The 21616-nt window shown below is 45.5% G+C and overlaps 1 protein-coding gene and 1 non-coding gene across 3 annotated transcripts in view; one reads left to right on the forward strand and one right to left on the reverse strand.

The window, feature by feature from the left end:
* The window catches only part of EPHA10 (EPH receptor A10), a 50358-nt gene that overhangs the window by 11832 nt on the left and 16910 nt on the right, over positions 1–21616 (forward strand). For both annotated transcript variants that reach the window (XM_077963053.1, XM_015135730.3), the window contains exons 5-6: positions 346–696; positions 18804–18937. In XM_077963053.1, the coding sequence (XP_077819179.1) occupies positions 346–696; positions 18804–18937 (485 nt within the window). The remainder of the gene's footprint in view (positions 1–345; positions 697–18803; positions 18938–21616) is intronic.
* LOC114675387 (small nucleolar RNA U13) lies at positions 3270–3368 on the reverse strand. Its single transcript, XR_003726425.2, has one exon. It is a non-coding gene; the product is annotated as a small nucleolar RNA U13 (small nucleolar RNA).

The raw sequence follows: 21616 nt of genomic DNA on the forward strand, positions 1-21616 counted from the left end.
CACGCCCCCATTCCTCCCACCCCAGACCCCTCACCCCTGTCCTATCCCCTCTACTCACTGGCTCCCACAGCCCATTGCCGCTCATCCATCCCTGTTCCTTCACTGGTCGTCCCTTCTACCCTCCTCCCTGACAGACCCCACGCCACTGTCCCTCCCGTCTCCCGTCCCCCCTCATCCACCCAGTCCCTTGATGAACGGCCCCGTTCCCTCCTCCCCGACTGACCCTCGCGCCCCTGCTTCTCCTGCCTCACGGGGGGTGGACCAGCCCCCGCCCCCCTCGTGCATTCCGCCCCGTCACGGGCACCCACGCCCCGCCCTGACCGCCCCGCCCCTGTGCCGCCTCAGGGCCGCCGTCGGCGCCGCGGGACCTGCAGTACAGCCTGAGCCGCTCGCCGCTGGCGCTGCGACTGCGCTGGCTGCCGCCGGCCGACTCGGGAGGCCGCTCGGACGTCACCTACTCGCTGCTGTGCCTGCGCTGCGGCCGCGAGGGCCCGGCGGGCGCGTGCGAGCCGTGCGGGCCGCGCGTGGCCTTCGTACCGCGCCAGGCCGGGCTGCGGGAGCGAGCCGCCACGCTGCTGCACCTGCGGCCCGGAGCGCGCTACACTGTGCGCGTGGCCGCACTCAACGGCGTCTCGGGCCCGGCGGCCGCCGCGGGAGCCACCTACGCGCAGGTCACCGTCTCCACCGGGCCCGGGGGTAAGGCCGCCCGCGCCCCCCACCCTGAGGTCCCCGCGCCCTTTCGGGGCCACCCGGTCGGTCTAGCAGGAGCCCCACCCACCCGCCCCAGAGAAGCCACCTCTGTACACGCACCCGCCCCTCTCCAGGACACAAAGTCACCCCCCGGACGCCCCAGCGTCAGTCGCCCTCCCCAGTGTGCGAGAGGGACTGAGGATGCAGGCGTCCCCTTACTACCGGACCAGAGGGGAGACGCGCGTTCTGTGCGTCTGCGGGAAGCCGCTGGGCGCTCGCTTGTCTCCTGGACGCCTTGCACAAAGCCTCTGTCCCTCTCACAGCCCTGCAGTTGGCCTTGCCGCTGATTTCTCAGGGAAAAAGAGGTGGAAAGTCCCTTAATCTCTTAACTTCCCTTTAAAAAATGTCAGTAGGAAGCCGAATTTACTTCCTTCCCTCTGTCTCGGGAAGCAGGATCCCGTCCTGTGTCCCTTACCTCCACCACTTGGCCTCTGCATGGTTTTGCTGCATCGGCCACCTCCTTTCCTGGTCCCGGGAAAGGGCAAGGAAGCTTGTAGAGTTAGGCTGTAGGGGCGATGGAACCCACCAGCTAACACATCTCTGAGTCTGGACATGAGGTGAATAAGTGAAGACCTACAACCTTTTTACACCATGCCTTCATTCCTGACAGTTTCTTTTGATTCGCTTCTCAGCTGGGGTGGACCTTCAAGTATGCTTGTATTCTTTACAAGAAAGATAAGCGAGTGGTATGGTTTCCGATTCTCTTCCTAATCGAGGCTATAGGATCAGCCTGTCACCCTGCATCCCTGCTTTCTGTGATCCCGCTCTGTCTTCTGGTAGTGGTGTTGCCAAGGAGAAGTCTGAGGCCAGGGTTACTTTCATTCTTTTCTACGTAACTTGGACATATGACATATACACGTATGCACACGGATGTTAGAGTAATTCTTTAACCTACTTAACTTACTGTTGAATATAAACTTTTTTTTTTTTTGAGACAGAGTCTTGCTCTGTCGACAGGCTGGAGTGCAGTGGCACAATCTCGATTCACTGCAACCTCTGCCTCCCGGGTTCAAGTGATTCTCTTGCCTCAGTCTCCCGAGTAGCTGGAACTACAGGTGCATACCACCACACCCAGCTAATTTTTGTATTTTTTAGTAAAGACGGGGTTTCACCATGTTGACCAGGATGGTCTCGATCTCTCAACCTCATGATCTGCCCGCCTCAGTCTCCCAAAGTGCTGGGATTACAGACGTGAGCCACTGTGCGCCCAGCCAAACTTTTTTTTTTTTTTTTTTGAAATGGAGTTTCGCTCTTGTAACCCAGGCTGGAGTGTGGTGGTGTGATCACAGCTCACAGCAACCTCTGGCTCCCGGGTTCAAGCGATTCTCCTGCCTCAGCCTCCCGAGTAACTGGGATTACAGGTGTGCACCACCACACCCAGCTAAGTTTTGTATTTTTAGTAGAGATGGGGTTTCACCATGTTGGCCATGCCGGTGTCAAACTCTTGACCTCAAGTCATCTGCCCGCCTCTGCCTCCCAAACTGCTGGGATTACAGGCATAAGCCACCACGTGCCTGGCCGAAAATAATCATTTAACCAATATGGATTTCTTTTCTTTTTCTTTTTCTTTTTTTTTTTTTTTTTTTGAGACTGAGTCTTGCTCTCTCACCCAGGCTGGAGTGCAGTGGCGCCATCTCAGCTCACTACAAGCTCCGCCTCCCGGGTTCACACCATTCTCCTGCCTCAGTCTCCCAAGTAGCTGGGACTACAGGTGCACACCGCCATGCCCGGCTAGTTTTTTGTATTTTTAGGACTAGTTTTTTGTGTTTTTAGTAGAGACGGGGTTTCACCATGTTAGCCAGGATGGTCTCGATATCCTGACTTCGTGATCCGCCTGCGTCGGCCTCCCAAAGTGCTGGGATTACGGGCATGAGCCACCGAGCCCGGCCACCAATATGGATTTCTTTTGATTGAGTAAACCTTTTTATTTGCACAACTTTTTTTTTTTTTCGGGTGAAGTTTTCTTCAGGCCAGGAACAGTGGCTCATTCCGGTAGTCTCAGCACTTTGGGAGCCTGAGGCCAGGAGCAACATAGTGAGACCCTGTCTCTACAAAAAAATGTTAAAAATTAGCCAGGCATGGTGATATGTGCCTGTAGTCCCAGCTGCTCAGGAGGGTGAAGCAGGAGGATCAGTTGAGCCCAGGAGTTTGAGGCTGCAGCAAGTGATAATTGTGCCACTGCACTCCAGCCTGGGTGACAGAGCCAGACCATGTCTCTTAAAAAAAAAAAAAAAAAAAGTTATTCAGCCATTGCTTTGACTAGAACTTCTGATAGCTCAAATATATCTCTTAAAAATATCTCTAAGCCTTAGGTTGTACATTCATTTTCTGATTCTCAAATCTTGTCACTTCACTTCCCTTATCATTTTGAGCTCTTAATCCATTTCCACTGCCTTTTGGAGATTTCCCAGCTTGTCTGGGTTTCTGAAACAGTGCTGTTTTTTACTGTCTCTATTGTGATTTAATGTTTGCTATTGCATTTACATTTTTAAAAATTCTTTTTTTCCATCTTTCTTTCATGTCAGATGAGTATTTTGCCGACGTGAAAAGGTTTGAGGGTGACACATCTCACACGAGTGTGAATCCCCAATCATCACATTTACGAACTACAAAAGGATCATATTTTTAAAAATTCAGTATAGAAAAGAAAAAAACTCCATAATCTTATTACGTAGATATAAACAACTATTAATATCTTAGAGTATATACTTCCAGAAAATTTTTCCTATCTTGATCTCTGTATTCATATTTGTAACTATCTACCTATAAAATCCCTTTTGTTTTAATACACTCATGCACCATATGAAGACATTTTGGTCAACAATGGATGGCATATATGATGGTGGTCCTGTAAGATTATAAAAGAGCTGAAAGACTCCTGTCACTTAGTACTTTCTGTCACAATTGCCTGAAGTATTCAGTACAGTCACATGCTGTCACCCAGGCTGTACAGGTTGTAGCCTAGGTGTGTCATAGGCTATGCTGTCTAGGTTTGTGTACGTACACTTTGATGTTTGTACAACAATGAAATCACCTAACAACACATTTCTCAGAACATCTTCCCATCATTTAGCAATGCATGATGGTATATGTAATACTTTTATCTGGCATTTTATATTAACAATCTTAACTGTTTTGACACAGATAGATTTAGAAGCCTTGTTAAGGAAATACTCTTCTATTTCCATGTGCTCAATAAGAATACTAAGCTTCCACTGAATGAGTGTCGCTGTGTTTGTCACTGTGCAATATGATTTTCTACATTAATTCATTGAAATGGGGTTGGGTGCTGTGGTTCACGCCTGTAATCCCAGCACTTTGGGAGGCTGAGGCAGGCGGATCATTTGAGGTCAGAAGTTCGAGCCAGCCTGGCCAACATGGCAAAACCCTGTTTCTAAAAATAAAAAAAAATTACCCAGGAGTGGTGGTGCACACCTGTAATCCTAGCTACTGGGGAGGCTGAGGCAGGAGAATCGCTTGAACCCCAGAGGTGGAGGTTGCAGAGAGCAGAGATCGTGCCACTGTACTCCAGCCTGGGCGACAGAGCGAGACTCCACCTAAAAAAAAAAAAAAAAAAAAAAAAAAAAGAGAAAAAAGCAATGAAACTCATCTTAGATTGGTCTTGGAACCCAGGTCTGTCTGACCTCAAAGCCCTGTGCCTTTAACCCCTAGGCCATATAATGCTTCAGTGAACTTTTCTAAAATCAGAAATGGATGCTAATTTTATAAAATGCTTCTTAAGCATTTTCAATATGACCAATTTTTTTCCTTTTTGACCTGTCAGTATGATGAATTCTATTAATGGATTTTTCAATGTGAACTCTCTGCACTCCTGGATTATACCCTACTAGATATGAGTATATTATTCTTTGGATGTTTTGCTGAGTTCATTTGCTTATATCATAAGATTTTTTTTCCATCTGCATTTCTAAGAGAGATTAGTGTTTTGTAATGTGTTCTTTGTTAAGTTTTGGCACTATGGTGATGCTGGCTTTGGTAAAGACATTGGGAAAAATTTCTTCTTTTTCTCTGCTCTGGTACAGTTTTAATAACACATTTATATATTCCTTGAAGCATGAAAAACTGCCTGGGAAACTTTCTGGGTTCTATGCCATTTTTGGAGAGAATGTTTGATTTATTTATTTATTATTTTTAATTAATTTATTTATTTTTTTAGATGGAGCCTCACTCTGTCGTCCAGGCTGGAGTACCATCACCATCTCAGTTCACTGCAACCTCCACCTCCCAGGTTCCAGTGATTCTGCTGCCTCAGCCTCCCAAGTAGCTGGGATTACAGGCGCCCACCACCACGCCCAGCTAATTTTTGTGTTTTTAGTAAACATGGGGTTTCACCATGTTGATCAGGCTGGTCTTGAACTCCTGACCTCAGGTGATCTGCCCGCCTCGGCCTCCCAAAGTGCTGGGATTACAGGCGTGAGGCACCGTGCCTGGCAGTTTGATATTTTTAATCTTTACTGTAACTTCTTCTTGATCAGTTTTATAAATCTGTGCTTTCCTAGAAAATGTTTTGGCATTCTTTTTCTAATTTATTATTAGAAATGTATATATATTTCTTCAGTACCTGGAGTTAACATCACTTTCTCTTTTTTTTTTTTTTTTTTTTGAGACGGAGTCTCACTCTGTAGCCCAGGCTGGAGTGCAGTGGCCGGATCTCAGCTCACTGCAAGCTCCGCCTCCCGGGTTCACGCCATTCTCCTGCCTCAGCCTCCCGAGTAGCTGGGACTACAGGCGCCCGCCACCTCGCCCGGCTATTTTTTTGTATTTTTTAGTAGAGACGGGGTTTCACTGTGTTATCCAGGACGGTCTCGATCTCCTGACCTCGTGATCCGCCCGTCTCGGCCTCCCTAAGTGCTGGGATTACAGGCTTGAGCCACCGCTCCCGGCCACACTTTCTCTTTCTTCCTGTTGCATGCTTGTGATTTCTCTGTTTTTTCTTAATTATCCTTGCCAGAAGTTAATTTTATTGGTTATGACACAGAGTCAGCTCTTGAACCTATCAATTCCATTGTTCTTTATTTTCATCACTTATTTTATGATTTTTTTTTTTTTTTTTTGAGATAGAGTCTCACTCTGTTGCCCAGGCTGGAGTCCAATGGCATGATCTCAGCTCATTGCACCCTCCGGCTCCCAGGTTCCAGTGATTCTGCTTCCTCAGCCTCCCAAGTAGCTGGGAGTACAGGTGCAGGTCAGCATGCCTGGCTATATTTTATGATTTTATCTTTATTAATACCTCTATCCTGCTTTCCTGAAGTCTTTTTTTTTTTTTTTTTTTTTTGAGACAGAGTTTCACTCTGCCTGTCACCCATGCTGGAGTGCAGTGGCATGATCTTGGCTCACTGCAATCTCTGCCTCCTGAGTTCAAGTGATTCTCCTGCCTCAGCCTCCCGAATAGCTGATATTACAGGTGTGCATCACTATGCCTGGCTAATGTTGCATTTTTTTGTAGAGATGGGGTCTCACTATGTTGCCCAAACCGGTCTTGAACTCCTGGACTCAAGCAATCCACCTGCCTTGGCCTCCCAAAGTTTTGGGATAACAGGTGTGAGCCACCCCGCCCAACCTCTGAAGTCTTTTTCTAGGCAAGTCCAGTGCTTAGTTATTTTTTGTTTAAGTTTTTTAAAACTATGAGTTTTCCTCTGAGTATAGCTTTGTCACTTCCAATACATTTGATACATGATATTATCACATTGTTAGTATTATAGGGTTTTTTTAGGTATAATTCATATAACATAAAATTCACCATTTTTAAATATACAATTCAGTGATTTTTCATATATTCACATAGTTGTGCAACAAGTACTATCTAATTCTAAAACATTTCATCACCCTGAAAGGAAACCCATTAGTCACTCACCATTCTATCCACCTCCTCTAGCTCTTGGTAACAACTAGCCTTTCTGTTTCTATGGATTTGCCTATTCTTGGCATCTCAATACATGGAATTATACAATATGTGAACTTTCATGTCTGGCTTCTTTCGCTTAGCATAATGGTTTCAATGTTCATTCATGTTGTAGCATGTATCAGTACTTCATTCCTTTTTTTTTTTTTTGAGACAGAGTCTTGCTCTGTCACCCAGGCTGGAGTGCGGTGGTGCGATCTTGGCTCACTGCAAGCTCCACCTCCCAGGTTCATGCCATTCTCCTGCCTCAGCCTCCTGAGTAGCTGGGACTACAGGAGCCCGCCACCACGCCCGGCTAGTTTTTTTGTATTTTTTTTTTTTTTAGTAGAGACGGGGTTTCACTGTGTTAACCAGGATGGTCTCCATCTCCTGACCTTGTGATCCGCCCGCCTTGGCCTCCCAAAGTGCTGGGATTACAGGCGTGAGCCACCGCGTCCGGTCACTTCATTCCTTTTTATGGCTCAATGACATTCCATTGCATGGACAGACCACAGTTTTGCTAATTCATTCATCAGTTGATAGACATTGGGCTGTTTCTACATTTTGGCTATTATGAATAATACTATTATGAATATTAATGTATTCATAATACATTAATGAATGTATGTTTTTGCGTAAATGTATATTTTCAGTTCTCATGGCTAGGTACCTAGGAGTGGAATTGCTAAGTCATATGGTTATGGACTGAATTATGTTACCTCTGATTAATGTGTTAAAACCCTAAACCCTAATGTGACTATATTTGGAGAGAGTCCCTTTAAGGAGGTAATTAAGGTCAAATGAGATATAAGGGTGGACCCTAATCCGTTAGGAGGTATCTCTATAAGAAAAGGGAGAGACAGCACAGCTCATTCATTCTTTGTCCGTATGTGCACAGAGGAAAGGCCACATGAGAATACAGTGGGAAGGTGGCTGGTCAGGAAAATAGCTCTCACCAGATTACAGATCTGCTGACCTCTTGACCTGGGACTTCTGGCCTTCAGAAGTGTGAGAAAATAAATTTTTGCTATGAAAGCCAAAGGTGGCTTTTGTTAGGAAAGCCACCTTTGTTATTTATTTATTTATTTTTTGAGACAGTCTTCCTCTGTCACCCAGGCTGGAGTATAATGGTTCAATCTCAGCTCCCTGCAACCTCCGCTTCCCAGGTTCAAGCAATTCTCATGCCTCAGCTTGCCGAGTAGTTGGGATTACAGGTGCATGCCACCACGCCTGGCTAATTTTTGTAGTTTTTAGTAGAGACAGGGTTTCCCCATGTTGGCCAGGCTGGTTTCAAACTCCTGGCCTCAGGTGATCTGCCTATCTTGGCCTCCCAAAATGCTGGCGTTACAGGTGTAAGCCACCATGCCTGGCCTGAAAGCCACCTTTGTTATTAAAGGTCTGTGGTTTCTTGTTATGGTAACCTGAGCTGACTAATACATATAGTAACTTTTTAAACTTTTGAGGAATTATCAACTTTTTCAAAGCAGCTGTACCATTTTGTATTCCTACCTGCAAAGTACAAGCGTCCAAGTTTCTCCGCCTCCTCACCAATACTTGTTATTGTTTGTCTTTTAAACGGTAGCCATCCTACCAGATGTGAGGTGGTATCTCATTGTGGCTTTGATTTGCATTTCCCTAATAACTAATGATATGGAACATCTTTTCCTATGTAGGTTTTCTTTTTGTCATTAAGTTATAAGATATTATAACTATAGATATGTATTAGAGACACTAGACCCTTGTGTTAGTTTCCCAGGGTTGCTGTAACAAGATGCCAAAAAACTGGCTGGCCTAAAACAAATATATTGCAAAATCTAGGTGTCATCAGGGCCATGCTCTCTCTGATGGTTCTAGGGGAGGACTTTTTCCTGCTCTTTCAGCTTCTCATGTTTCCTGGCAATCCTTGGTGTTCCTTGGCTTGCAGACGCATCACTCTAGTCACTTGACTGTCTTTTCCCTGTGTCTTCACATCATCATCTCTCTAGGTGTTTTTCTCTGTGTTCAAATTCTCCTTTTCATGAAGATGCCAGTCATGTTGGATTAGAGCCTACCCTAATGGTCTCATTTTTTTTTTTTTTTTTTTGAGACAGAGTCTCGCTCTGTCGCCCAGGCTGGAGTGCAGTGGCACGATCTTGGCTCACTGCAAGCTCCGCTTCCCGGGTTTACGCCATTCTCCCGCCTCTGCCTCCTGAGTAGCTGGGACTACAGACGCCCGCCACTGTGCCCGGCTAATTTTTTTGTATTTTTAGTAGAGATAGGGCTTCACCGTGTCAGCCAGGATGATCTCAAACTCCTGACCTCGTGATCCACCCGCCTCAGCCTCCCAAAGTGCTGGGATTACAGGCATGAGCCACTGCGCCTGGTCCCTAATGGCCTCATTTTAACTTGATTACCTCTGTAAAAATAAGATCACATTCTGAGAAGAGGGGGTGGTGGTTGGGACTTCAACATATCTTTTTTAGAGACACAATTTAACCCATACAAACTTTGTCAGATACGTGATTTGTGAATATTTTCTCCCACTCTGTGGTTTGGCTTTCACTTTATTGTGAATAGCCTTTCAATCACAAAATCTTTTAGTTTCTTCTTTTTTTCTCCCCCAAGATGGAGTCTTGCTCTGTTGCCCAGGGTGGAGTGCAGTGGTGTGATCTCAACTCACTGCAACCTCCACCTCCTGGGTTCAAGCGATTCTCCTGCCTCAGTCTCTGGAGTAGCTGGGACTACAGGTGCACACCACCACATCCAGCTTTTTTTTTTTTCAGATGGGCTAGAGTGCAGTGGCACGATCTCGGCTCACTGCAACCTCCACCTCCTGGGTTCAAGCAATTCTCCTGCCTCAGCCTCCCGAGTAGCTGGGATTACAGGCACACACTGCCATGCCCGGCTAATTTTTTTTTGTATTTTTAGTTGAGACAGAGTTTTACTATGTTGGCCAGGCTGATCTCGAACTCCTGACCTCGTGATCCGCCCGCCTCAGCCTCCCAAAGGATTACAGGCGTGAACCACTGTGCCTGGCCAAAAACTTTTAATTTTGATGAAGTCGAATTTATTTATTTTTTCCTTGATTGCTTGTGCTTTTGGTGTCATCGCTAAGAAACCATTGCTTAGTCCAGGGTTAACATTTCTGTGTTTTAGTGTTGTAGTTTTGACTCAAATTATTTTAGAGGATGTGCTTTTATTTCCAGATGACTTGCTTTTATTTTGTTTATCTTTATGTTGCTGATTGTAGTGCTTCATGGAGGTTCGTACATGGTAAAAATTTTTAAACTATTTCATGGCTACTTTAAAACAATGTGCACTATTTTATAGTGTAGTTGTTTTCCTCTCTCTCTTTATATATCTATATCTCTATCTATCTATCTATATGCAGATCTTCCTCAACTTAATGACAGGCTTATGTCCCATTAGGCTTATTATAGGTTGAAAATACTATAAGTTGAAAATGCCTTTAATGCACCTAGCCTGGCAAATATCATGCCTTAGCCTAGCCTTCTTTAAACATGCTCAGAACGCTTACATTAGCCTACAGGTGGGCAAAAGCACCTGTTTTACAATGAGTATTTTACATTGAGTATCTCGCGTAATTTATTGAATACTGTATTGAAAGTGCAAAAACAGGCCGGGTGCGGTGGCTCAAGCCTGTAATCCCAGCACTTTGGGAGGCCGAGACGGGCGGATCACGAGGCCAGGAGATCGAGACCATCCTGGCTAACACAGTGAAACCCCGTCTCTACTAAAAAAATAGAAAAAACTAGCCGGGCGAGGTGGCGGGCGCCTGTAGTCCCAGCTACTCGGGAGGCTGAGGCAGGAGAATGGCGTGAACCCGGGAGGCGGAGCTTGCAGTGAGCTGAGATCCGGCCACTGTACTCCAGCCCGGGCGACAGAGTGAGACTCCGTCTCAAAAAAAAAAAAGAAAGTGCAAAAACAGAACGGTTGTATTGTTTTTACACCATTGTAAAACAATCATCAGTTAAACCATCACGAGTTATTAGTGTTGTAGTTCCTCCTTATTTTTTACTTGATGTTCCGAAGACTGAGAGGGGTTCGTTTTGCATTCTACTTGTGATTTTGTTAAAATTCCTTGTATTTGTAATGAATTTTATTTTAAATAGTTCAATTTTGCTGATGCACTTTTAGTTTCTTCACCCAGGCCTTCTCAGTTTCTCCATTTTCATCTCATCTCGTCTTGTTTCTTTTTCTTCTCCACCTGTTTTCTCCTTATGACCTTCTGTACCTAGTTGGTGGAGACTGTGTTTTCTTTCTTCTTAAAGTGCCAGAGCGTTTTACTTACTCTCTATCATATTAAATCACTTTTCAAGATCTGCTTCTCCTGAGTCTTCAGAATAATGTTGCTATTCCCTTATTCTGAAATATTTTTTCATATATCCAATTTCTGGTGTTTTCTATTTACTTGTTCTTGAGTAAGGAGATAGCTGGTGTTTGTTAACAACAACAAAAAAGATGCGTGAATTGCCCTTTGAATTAGTTATGAGGTTTTCAGCTGCAAGTAACAATAAATCTCAGTCTGATTTTATTTTATTATTATTATATTATTATTATTAGATACAAGGTCTTACTCTGTCACTCAGGCTGGAGTGCAGTGGCATGATCATAGGCTCACTGCAACCTCGAACTCCTGGGGTCAGGTGATCCTCCCACCTGAGTCTCCCAAGTAGCTAGGACTGCAGGCATGTGCCAACATGCCCAGCTAACTCTCTTTTTCTTTTTAAATTTTTCTGTAGAGATGGAGTATTGCTATGTTGCCCAGGCTGGTCTCTAACTCCTGGCCTCAAGCAAGACCCCCACCTATGCCTCTCAAAGCTCTGGGATTATAGGCATGAGCCACAATGCTGGGCCCTAACTGACTTTAACTTAAATGATTTCTTAGCTCACATAAGAGGGCTAGAATTAGAGCTTGGTTCATTCAGCAGCTCAAAAGTGTCCTCAAGGACCCAGGTTTTTTCTGTCTGTCCATTCTGCCATTCTTATCACATAGGCTGGTTCCCTCATGGTAGCAAGGCGGCTGCAGCAGCTCCAGACGTCACATCCTTACCATTCAGGGGCAGAAAAAGAACTGTTTCTTCCTTGCAGGTATCTTTTCAAAAGCAAGAAACTTCTCTGAATCCCATGTCTCCAGCTAACTTCTTTTGTTGGCCAGAACTGGACAGTAAGCCCAACCCTAAACCATTCATTGGCAAAGGGAATGAGTGCACACAAATGTCTTAGAACAACCAGAATTTACCCAAGTCACCTAAGGGGAGACAGACTCTGAACCAAAAATTCAGCTCAACTAGCAGGAAAGGGAACAAGGCTGTTGACTAGGTTTCCAATAGTATCTGCTGCAACTTTGGCCCCACTTGGGTGCTGGCTGATTCCTATCCCAAAGCTACAGCTGGAGAGCAGGTGCTGGGTGTTAGTTTTTAACTCCATTAGCAGGATTTATCAGGCTTTCATCTAACTATCTCTTCGGAGCTGAAATGGAACCATCTTCTACCTCTCTATCCTCTCTATCCTGGCCATCTGATACTTTCCACAAATGTAGCTCAAAAATTGACATGTCTAGCCTCCCTTCCCCATCTCTGCCCCTATCTGAATTCACAAGGAACTTTGCCACCTCCTAGAATGCTTCATCACTCCTCTCACCTTTGTGCTCAGGTCTTTTCTGGGAGCTGCCATCTCAAAGTGAATTTTGGCTGAGAAGCGCCCCTGGGGGATAGGGAAGAGCACTCTTCCTCGAAAGCAGCTCTGCAGTAGAGTGCTGGCTGTGCATTGTCCACTTGACAAAGACCTGGTTTTTTTTTTTTTTTTTTTTTTTTTTTTTTAAAGGGTCAGACACTGAATGGAGGAATAAAGGATTTTTCGAGTTATTTTTAGAATGGGAGGCAATGCTACTCTGTGGGCAGTGTAGACTGGGGATTCATTACAATTGCACTTTTTGATCTAGTCCCACTGGCTTAATCAAAGTAGAAATGTGCCACTCTTCTCTCCAGCGCCCATTCTGGCGATCAGCTGTCAAGACTAGTTTATGGTGAGGGTGTAGGTTTTCAACTCTTACTGTGTCTTTATGTTTTAATTGGAATTTGGGAAAGACATGGAGTGGAGGCTGCTAGCTGTATATAACATTGAAGACTAGAAACCACATCCACGCACTTATCAGAGCCTGAGCCACCTACTCCCTGTCTCCACTCCCTTGCCTTATTACTGTCTGATCAGTACTTTCCTCAATCCCCGGAAGGCACCAGGAACGTCCACTTTATGAAAGCCAGTGGGAAGTTTGAATCATCATCTTACTCTGTCTCCTGTCAGCGTAAGACATTGCCCAGCGCCCGCTCCTCTTGCTGGAATGCTCAGTCCCTCATACACATGACTTCATAAAATTCCCACAGCAAGCCTAGGAGGTGTCATCATTGTTCCCATTTGACAGATGGGGAAACCAAGGATCAGGGAGTAAGATCACTTGCTTGTGGACCAATAGTGGGCTGACCACCGGAAAAGTCAGGAGGGAACCTTCCTAAATGTTCTCTTCCCTGGGCTTCCATCACCATGGTCTTCCTCCTGCCTCTCTGGCTGCTTCTTGTCAAGCTTATTCTCCTTTGCCTGGTTCTTAAATGTTGGCGTTTCTCAGGCTTATTCCCTGAAAGCCTTTCCTCTTCTCTTTCTATGCATTTTCCCTGGATGGTTTCATCCCTTCACCTTCTCATGGCTCCTGCATCTCCATCTTTCTCCCAGACACCTTTTCTGAGCCCCAGAACCATTTCTCCCACTGCCTTCCTGGCATCTTCTCTTGGAAACCCCTTTGCTGAACACTAACCTCAGACCTTATTACCTCCCATACATGTGTGTATGTGTGTGTATGCTGCTGTTCATCTGACGTCATCTAGACCGGCTGTTCTCAAACTTGCCTGCACACTGGAATCACCAAGAAACTTAAAAAATAAAGCAACTAATCCCTGAGCTCCAGCCTACAGAGATGATGATTTGTTTGCTCTGGGTTGTGACCTGGGCATCATTTTTTTTTATTGTAAAAAACACATAAAATGTATCATCTTAACCCATTTTATGTGTATAGTATGGTAATGTTAACTAGATATGTTGTCCAATGGATCTCTGTAACTTTTTCTTTTCCTTTTTTTAATTTTTTTTTTTTTTTTTTTTTTTTTTTTTGAGACTGGGTCTCGCTGTATTGCCTAGGCTGGAGTGCAGTGGCAGCCTTGACCTTCTGGTGTTAGGCAATCCTCCTGTCTCAGCCTCCCACGTAGCTGGGACCACAGGTGTGTGGCATCATGCCCAGCTAATTTTTTAATTTTTTTGTAGAGACAGGGTTTCACTTTGTTGTCCAGGCTGGTATTGAACTCCTGGGCTCAAGCGATCCTCCCACCTTGGTTCTCTCAAAGTGCTGAGATTACAGACATGAGCTCTCATACCTGGGGTGTAGAACTTTTTCATCTTGCAAAGCTGAAATTCTATATCCAGTCAACAACTCCCCTTTACCCCCACCACCCTCCCCTGGCAACTACCATTCTACTTCCTTTTTTTTGGGGGGGGGGTTGCTGGGACAGGGTCTCACTCTATCAACCATGCTAGAGGGCACTGGTGCAATCTTGGCTCACTGCAACCTCTGCTTCCTGGGTTCAAGTGATTCTCCTGCCTCAGCCTCCCAAGTAGCTGAGATTATAGGTGCCCCCCACCACACCTGGTTAATTTCTGTATTTTTAGTAGAGACAGGGTTTCACCACATTGGCCAGGCTGGTCTTGAATTCCTGGCCTCAAGTGATCTACCTGCCTTGGCCTACCAAAGTGTGCTGGGTTTACAGGCATGAGTCACTGAGATTACAAACATGAGTCACTGCACCTGGCCTACTATTCTACTTTCTGTTTCAAAGAGTTTGACTACTTTAGATACCTCACATAAGTGGAATCATGCAGTATTTGTCTTTTTGTGACGGATTATTTCACTTAGCATAATGTCTTCAAGGTTCATTCATACTGTAGCATATGACAGAGTTTTCTTCTTTTTAAGGACTGAATAGTATCCTCTTGTATGTATACACTACATATTCTTTTTTCTTTTTTCTTTTTTTTTACTCTTTTATTATTATACTTTAAGTCCTAGGGTACATGTGCACAACGTGCAGGTTTGTTACATAGGTATATATGTGCCATGTTGTTTGCTGCACCCATCAACTCGTCATTTACATTAGGTATTTCTCCTACTACTGTCCCTCCCCCCACCCCCACCCCCAACAGGCTCCAGTGTGTGATGTTCCCTGCCCTGTGTCCATGTGTTCTCATTGTTCAACTCCCACCAATGAGTGAGAACATGCAGTGTTTGGTTTTCTGTCCTTGTGATAGTTTGCTTAGATTGATGGTTTCCAGTTTCATCCATGTCCCTGCAAAGGACATGAACTCATACTTTTTCATGGCTGCATAGTATTCCATGGAGTATACACCATATTTTCTTTATCCATTTATCCACTTATGAACATTTAGGTTGCTTTCACCTCTTGGCCATTGTGGATAATGCCACAATGAACATGGGTGAGCAGTATCTCTTCAAGACCTGATTTCAGTTCATTTGGATATATGCCTAGAAACAGGATTGCTAGATCATATAGTAATTATAATTTTTTGAGGAACCTCCATATTGTTTTCCATAGCAGCTGCACCAATTTACATTCCTACCAATTTACATTGCTACACAACGGTGTACAAGGGTTCCAATTTTTTCATGTCCTTGCCAACACTTGTTATGTTCTATATTTTTGGTTGTGGTCATCCTAAAGGATGTGAGGTGATATCTCATTGTGATTTTGATTTGCATTTCCCTGATGATTAATGATATTAAGCATCTTTTCCTGTGCTTCTTGGCCTTTTGTATATCTTTTTTTTTTTTTTTTTTTTTGAGGCAGAGTCTCACGCTGTTGCCCAGGCTGGAGTGCAGTGGTGCAATCTCAGCTCACTGCAAACTCCGCTTCCCAAGTTCAAACAATTCTTGTGCCTCAGCCTCCCAAGTAACTGGGATTACAGGTGCACACCACCACGCCCAGCTAACTTTTGTATCTTCAGTACAGACAGGGCTTCACTACGTTGGCTAGGCTGGTCTCAAACTCTTGACTTCAGGTGATCTGCCCCCTTGGCCTCCCCAGGTGCTGGGATTACAGGCAAGAGCCACCACGCCTGCCCGACCTGTATATCCTTTTTGAAGAAATGTCTACTCAAGCTGGTCTGAGTGCAGTGTTGTTTACAACTAAATGATCACAATCAGTCATAGATTTCTTTGTTCCTTCTCCACTCCCGCTGTCTCTATTTTTTAATTGAGTTATTTGGTCTTTGTTGTTGAGTTCTAGATGTTCTTTATACATTCTGGATATTAACCCCTTAGATAAATGGTTAGCAAGCATTTTCTCCCATTTCAAAGATTGCCTCTTCACTCTGATTATTGTTGCCTTTGCCCTGCAAAGGTTTGATGTAGTCTCATTTGTCTATTTTTGTTTTTGCTGCCTGTGCTTTTGGTGTCATATCCAAGAAATCATTGCCAAATCCAGTGTCATCAAGCTTTCTCCTGTGTTTTCTTCTAGGAGTTTTATCATTTCAGATCCTACATTTAGGTCTTTAATCCACTTTGAGTTCATTTTTTTTATATGATGTTAGGTGAGCATCCAACTTCATTCTTTTGCAGGTGGATATTCACTTTTCTCAGTGTCATTTGGTGAAGAGACTATCCTTTCTGTATAGCATAACCTTGGTACTCTTGTGGGAGATCATTTGACCATACATGGAGAGGAGTTATTTCTGGGCTCTGTATTCTGTTTCATTGGTCTATATGTCTGTACCATATTGTTTTGATTACTGTAGCTTTGAAATATGTTTTGAGGTCACAAAATGTGAGGACTCTACCTTTGCGTGTGTGTGTGTAGGTTTTGTTGTTGGTTGGTTTTTGTAAATGATAGAGTCTCACCGTGTTGCCCAGGCTGGTCTCAAACTGCTGGCCTCAAGTGATTCTCTTGCCTTGGCCTCTCAAAGTGCTGGGATTACAGGTGTGAGCCACTGCCTCTGGCCCAGCTTTATTTTTCCTTCCCATGATTGTGTTGACTATTTACAGTCCTTTCAGATTCCATATTAATTTTAGGATGTTTTTTGTATTTCTGCAAAAAAATGCCTAGGATTTTGATAGGATTGCATTGAATCCGTAGATCACTTTTGGTAGTAGAGACATTTTAACAATATTAAGTGTTCTATTCCATGAACACAGGATACCTTTCCAATTATTTGTGTTTTATTTAATTTCTTTCAGCAATATTTTACAGTTTTCTGTATAAAAGTCTTTCATCCCTTTGATTAAGTTTATGTCTAAGTATTTTATTATTTTTGATGCTATTGTAAGTGGGATTGTTTTCCTAATTTCCTTTTTGAATTGTTCCTTGTGTATAGAAACACAACAAATTTTTGTGCATTGGTATTGTATTCTGCAACATTGCTGTATTTTGTTTATTAGTTCTAAATTTTATTTTATTCTTTTGAGATGAAGTCTTGCTCTGTTGCCCAGGTTGGAATGCAGTGGCACGATCTTGGCTCACTGCAACCTCTGCCTCCCAGGTTCAAGTGATTCCCCTGCCTCAGCCTCCCGAATAGCTGGGACTACAGGCATGCACCACAACACCCAGCTCATTTTTGTATCTTTAGTAGAGACGGGGTTTCACCATGTTGGCTGGGATGATCTCCATCGCTCTCTCTTTTTTTTTTTTTTCCCCGAGACAGAGTTTTGCTTTTGTTGCCCAGGCTGGAGTGCAATGGCGCAATCTTGGCTCACTGAAACCTCCACCTCCTGGGTTCAAGCGATTCTCTGGCCTCAGCCTCCCAAGTAGCTGGGATTACAGGTGTGCACCACTATGCCTGCCTAATTTTGTATTTTTTAAGCAGAGATAGGGTTTCGTCATTTGATCAGGCTTGTCTCAAACTCCTGGCCTCAAGTGATCTACCCACCTCGGCCTGACCTCAAGTGATCCACCCGCCTGGCCGGTCTGGATCTCTTGACCTCGTGATCCGCCTGCCTCAGCCTCCCAAAGTGCTGGGATTATAGGTACAAGTCACCACGCCTGGCCTAACAATTTCATGTGTAGAATCTTTAGGGTTTTCTATATATAAGATCATGTCATCTGTAAACAGAGATAAATTTCCTGCTGCTTTTCCAGTTTGGATGCCTTTTATTTCTTTTTCTTGCCTAACTACTCTGGCTAGAACTTCTGGTATTATGATGAATAAAAGTAATGACAGCAGACATCTTACCCTTTTCCTGATGTTGGAAGGAAGGCAGCTTCCAGTGTTTCACCATTGGGTATGATACTCACTGTAGGCTTTTCATATATGTCCTTTATTCTTTTGGGATAATTTCCTTCTATTTCTAGTTTGTTGAGTGTATTACCTCTTTTTTTTTTTTTTTTGAGATGGAGTCTCCCTCTGTCACCCAGGCTGGAGTGCAGTGGCACGATCTCGGCTCACTGCAACCTCCGCCTCCCGGGTTCATGCCATTCTCCTGCCTCAGCCTCCCCAGCAGCTGGGACTACAGGCGCCCGCCATGACACCCGCCTAATTTTTTGTATTTTTAGTAGAGACGGGGTTTCACCGTGTTGGCCAGGATGGTCTCGATCTCCTGACCTCGTGATCCACCCGCCTTGGCCTCCCAAAGTGCTGGGATTACAGGCGTGAGCCACCGCGCCCGGCCGAGTGTATTACCTCTTGGTCAGACCATTGGAATTATTAAGTAGCAGGTCTTTCTGCCTCTAAATGCTCTCTTATGTCTCCAAGCTGCAGCAAGTATAGAAAGAGCCTGGAGCATTAGAGCCAACCACCATGAGAGAAGCTGGGGTGTAAGGGGTGGGCAAGCAGCAGAAGGCCTAATACTTTTCCTCTACGGGACAATAAACAAAAGGGCTGTGCGGGCAGAGAGGCCTCTTTCCTCTGGTCCCACAGACTCCTCCCCTTTGGCCACGCCTCTCAGACTGTTCCCTAGCCCCGCCCACAACCCCTTAGACCACGCCCCAGGCCTCTCTAGTTCCGTCCCACAGCCACGCACGCCTCACCCTCTTCCCCCAACCCCCAGCCCTGCCGTGCAGGTGGGCAAGGTGGAGAATCCCACATTACTTACTTTCAGCGCCCTGGGAGGAGGATGAGATCCGCAGGGAACGAGTGGAACCCCAGAGCGTGTCCCTGTCGTGGCGGGAGCCCATCCCTGCCGGAGCCCCTGGGGCCAATGGCACGGAGTACGAGATCCGATACTACGAGAAGGTGAGTGCGTGTCTGGGAGGGACCTGGAGCCTGCCCCGCACCTGTCCCACCGCGCTTCCGGTTCTTCAGGCAGTCCTCCCAGCAAAAGCCCTTGTTACTCCCTTTGTAAACAGAACCGCCCGTCTCCTAGGGGCCCCAGGCTCGAGTCTCTCCGTCCTCCCCCGGACTCCTGCTCTTCCTCTCTCAGCTCAGGTCTATCTCCATCACCAACCATCTCCATTGTCCCCATGTCACCTAGTGTTTCAGTTGACAAAGAGCTTTTTCTGGGGCCCGGCCCAGATTTTGTGTGGCTGAATCTTATACGTACCATATGTAGAGCCCTTTTAAAGAAAAAGGACACAGAAAGATCATATCGTTTCTAATTTTACAAAAATGCCTGACCATGGAGCACATTGCTAGGTGTGGTGGTGTGCTGGTAGATGTTTAACAGCCAGCTTTCCAGAACAATAAATGTATGAGTTATTATAATTCCAATCATATAAAAAATGTGTAGCACAGCATTTACAGTGATAATAAAATATGTACAGAACTCTTGATTGTGAACTCCATATAGCCAATTGATCCCCATAGGATACTTGTGCTGATTTTTGCTGACCTCTTGTATCCATTGTCAATCTGTGGTTGCAGCTTAGCTGTGATGTAACAAATGGAGTCACATCCCAATCTGCTCTTTTCCCCATAAGTTTATTATCTTTATTTTTATTTATTTATTTATTTGGAGACAGAGTTTCATTCTTGTTGCCAGGCTGGAGTGCAGTGGCGTGATCTCAGATCACTGCAACCTCCATCTCCCAGGTTCAAGCGATTCTCCTGTCTCAGCCTCCCAAGTAGCTGGGATTACAGGCATGTACCACTACACCCGGCTAAGTTTTGTATTTTTAGGAGAGACAGGGTTTCTCCATGTTGATCAGGCTGGTCTCGATCTCCTGACCTCAGGTGATCCACCTGCCTTAGCCTCCCAAAGTGCTGGGATTACAGGCGTGAGCCACTGCACCCGGCCAATTTATTATATTTAAATCTGATATGCAAGCTACCGTTAAACTGTTTCTCACTTCGGTGCAAATTATATTCACTAAAGTGAAACCTCTTTCAGCTTCTACATGTGTCAGAACTTCACTCACTCCTCAATGACATGAGGGACTCCTTTGCTGAAAATAGTTTTTGAATACTAGAAGTCTATTGAGACCTGTGAGTGTTGGGGGTGAGTGAGAAGGAGGAGAGAGTCCTGAGTCACTACTGGGTGTCTAACCTGGGTAACCCAGAGTATGAGGTACCACTGACTGAGATGGAGAAGCACTGAGGTGGAAGCACAGGCTTGGAGCAAGATGATGAACCTGGTTTTGCTCATCTAGCATTCAGGTGGCCTGTGAGAGATCCAGGTGGACTTGCTGAACCTTAAGGGAGAGATCTGGCCTGGAGAGAGAGAGAGAGAGAGAGAGAGAGAGTGTGAGTTGGGGGCTCTCAGCATAGAGACAGTAGCTGCTGCCAGGGGACTGGAGGAGAGAAACGAGAAGGGGAATGTGTCTGAGAAGAGTGGCCAGGACAGAGCCTTGAGGAATGCTGATGTTTAGGGACAGCAGCAAAGGACACTGGGAAGCAGATGCTTAGAAAGGACTCACTGAATGGACTTTGAGGATCAGGGCACAGACGAGAGTCCCAAGGCTGAGGTGGGTGGATGCTCCCAGGCTGCTGAGCATGAAAACCCTCAAAAAGAGGAGCAAGGACCAGGCTCAGTGGCTACCACCTGTGATCCCAGCACTTTGGGAAACTGAGACGGGAGGATGGCTTGAGGCCAGGAGTTCAAGACCAGCCTGGGCAACAAAGTGAGACCCCCACCTCTACAAAAAAGAAATTAGCCAGGTATGGTGGTGTGCGCCTGTGGTCCCAGCAACTTGGGAGGCTGAAGCAGGAAGATCGCTTGAGCCTAGGAAGTCAAGACTGCAGTGAGCAGTGATTGCACTGCTGCACTCCAGCCTGGGCAACAGAGTGAGACCCTGTCTCAAGAAAACCCACCAAAACCCCAAATACAACAAAAAAGAAGGAACAAGGCCGGGCGTGGTGGTTCACGCCTGTAATCCCAGCACTTCGAGAGGCCAAGGCAGGTGGATCACCTGAGGTCAGGAGTTTGAGACCAGCCTGGCTAACATGGCGAAACCCAGTCTTGATTAAAAATACAAAAATTAGCCAGGCATGGTGGTGGGTGCCTGCTACTCCCTGCTAATCCCAGCTATTCAGGAGGCTGAGGCAGGGAGAACTGCTTGAACCCGGGAGGCGGAGGTTGCAGTGAGCCGAGATTGCACCACACTGCATTCCAGCCTGGGTGACGCAGCGAGACTCTGTCTCAAAAAACAAAAAAAAAAAAAAGAAAAAAGAAACAAGTATCAGGTATAAAAGTGCTATATTTGAAAGGCTTCAGGGCACCCTCATGGAGCCTGATGAGCAGAAGCCTTGCTGGACCTGGGCGGGTGTCCGGCAGCTCCTCTCTGGAGCCACAGTGCTTCTCATCTCAACCTTTCTCTCTGCACACCAGTCCAGCCCACGTTGCAGAGGGGCTTGCTTGCAGCACATTGCCAATGCCCAGGTGGGCAGCCTTGTTCCTTCCTCCTCCCTGCCCCTAGCCTGCCCTACCTTGGAGGTCCTGAAGCCACTGCTTCTCCATCTTTCAATGGATTGTTGAGA

The sequence above is a fragment of the Macaca mulatta genome, chromosome 1 (assembly GCF_049350105.2).
Source record: "Macaca mulatta isolate MMU2019108-1 chromosome 1, T2T-MMU8v2.0, whole genome shotgun sequence".
NCBI classification, from domain to species: Eukaryota; Metazoa; Chordata; class Mammalia; order Primates; family Cercopithecidae; genus Macaca; species Macaca mulatta.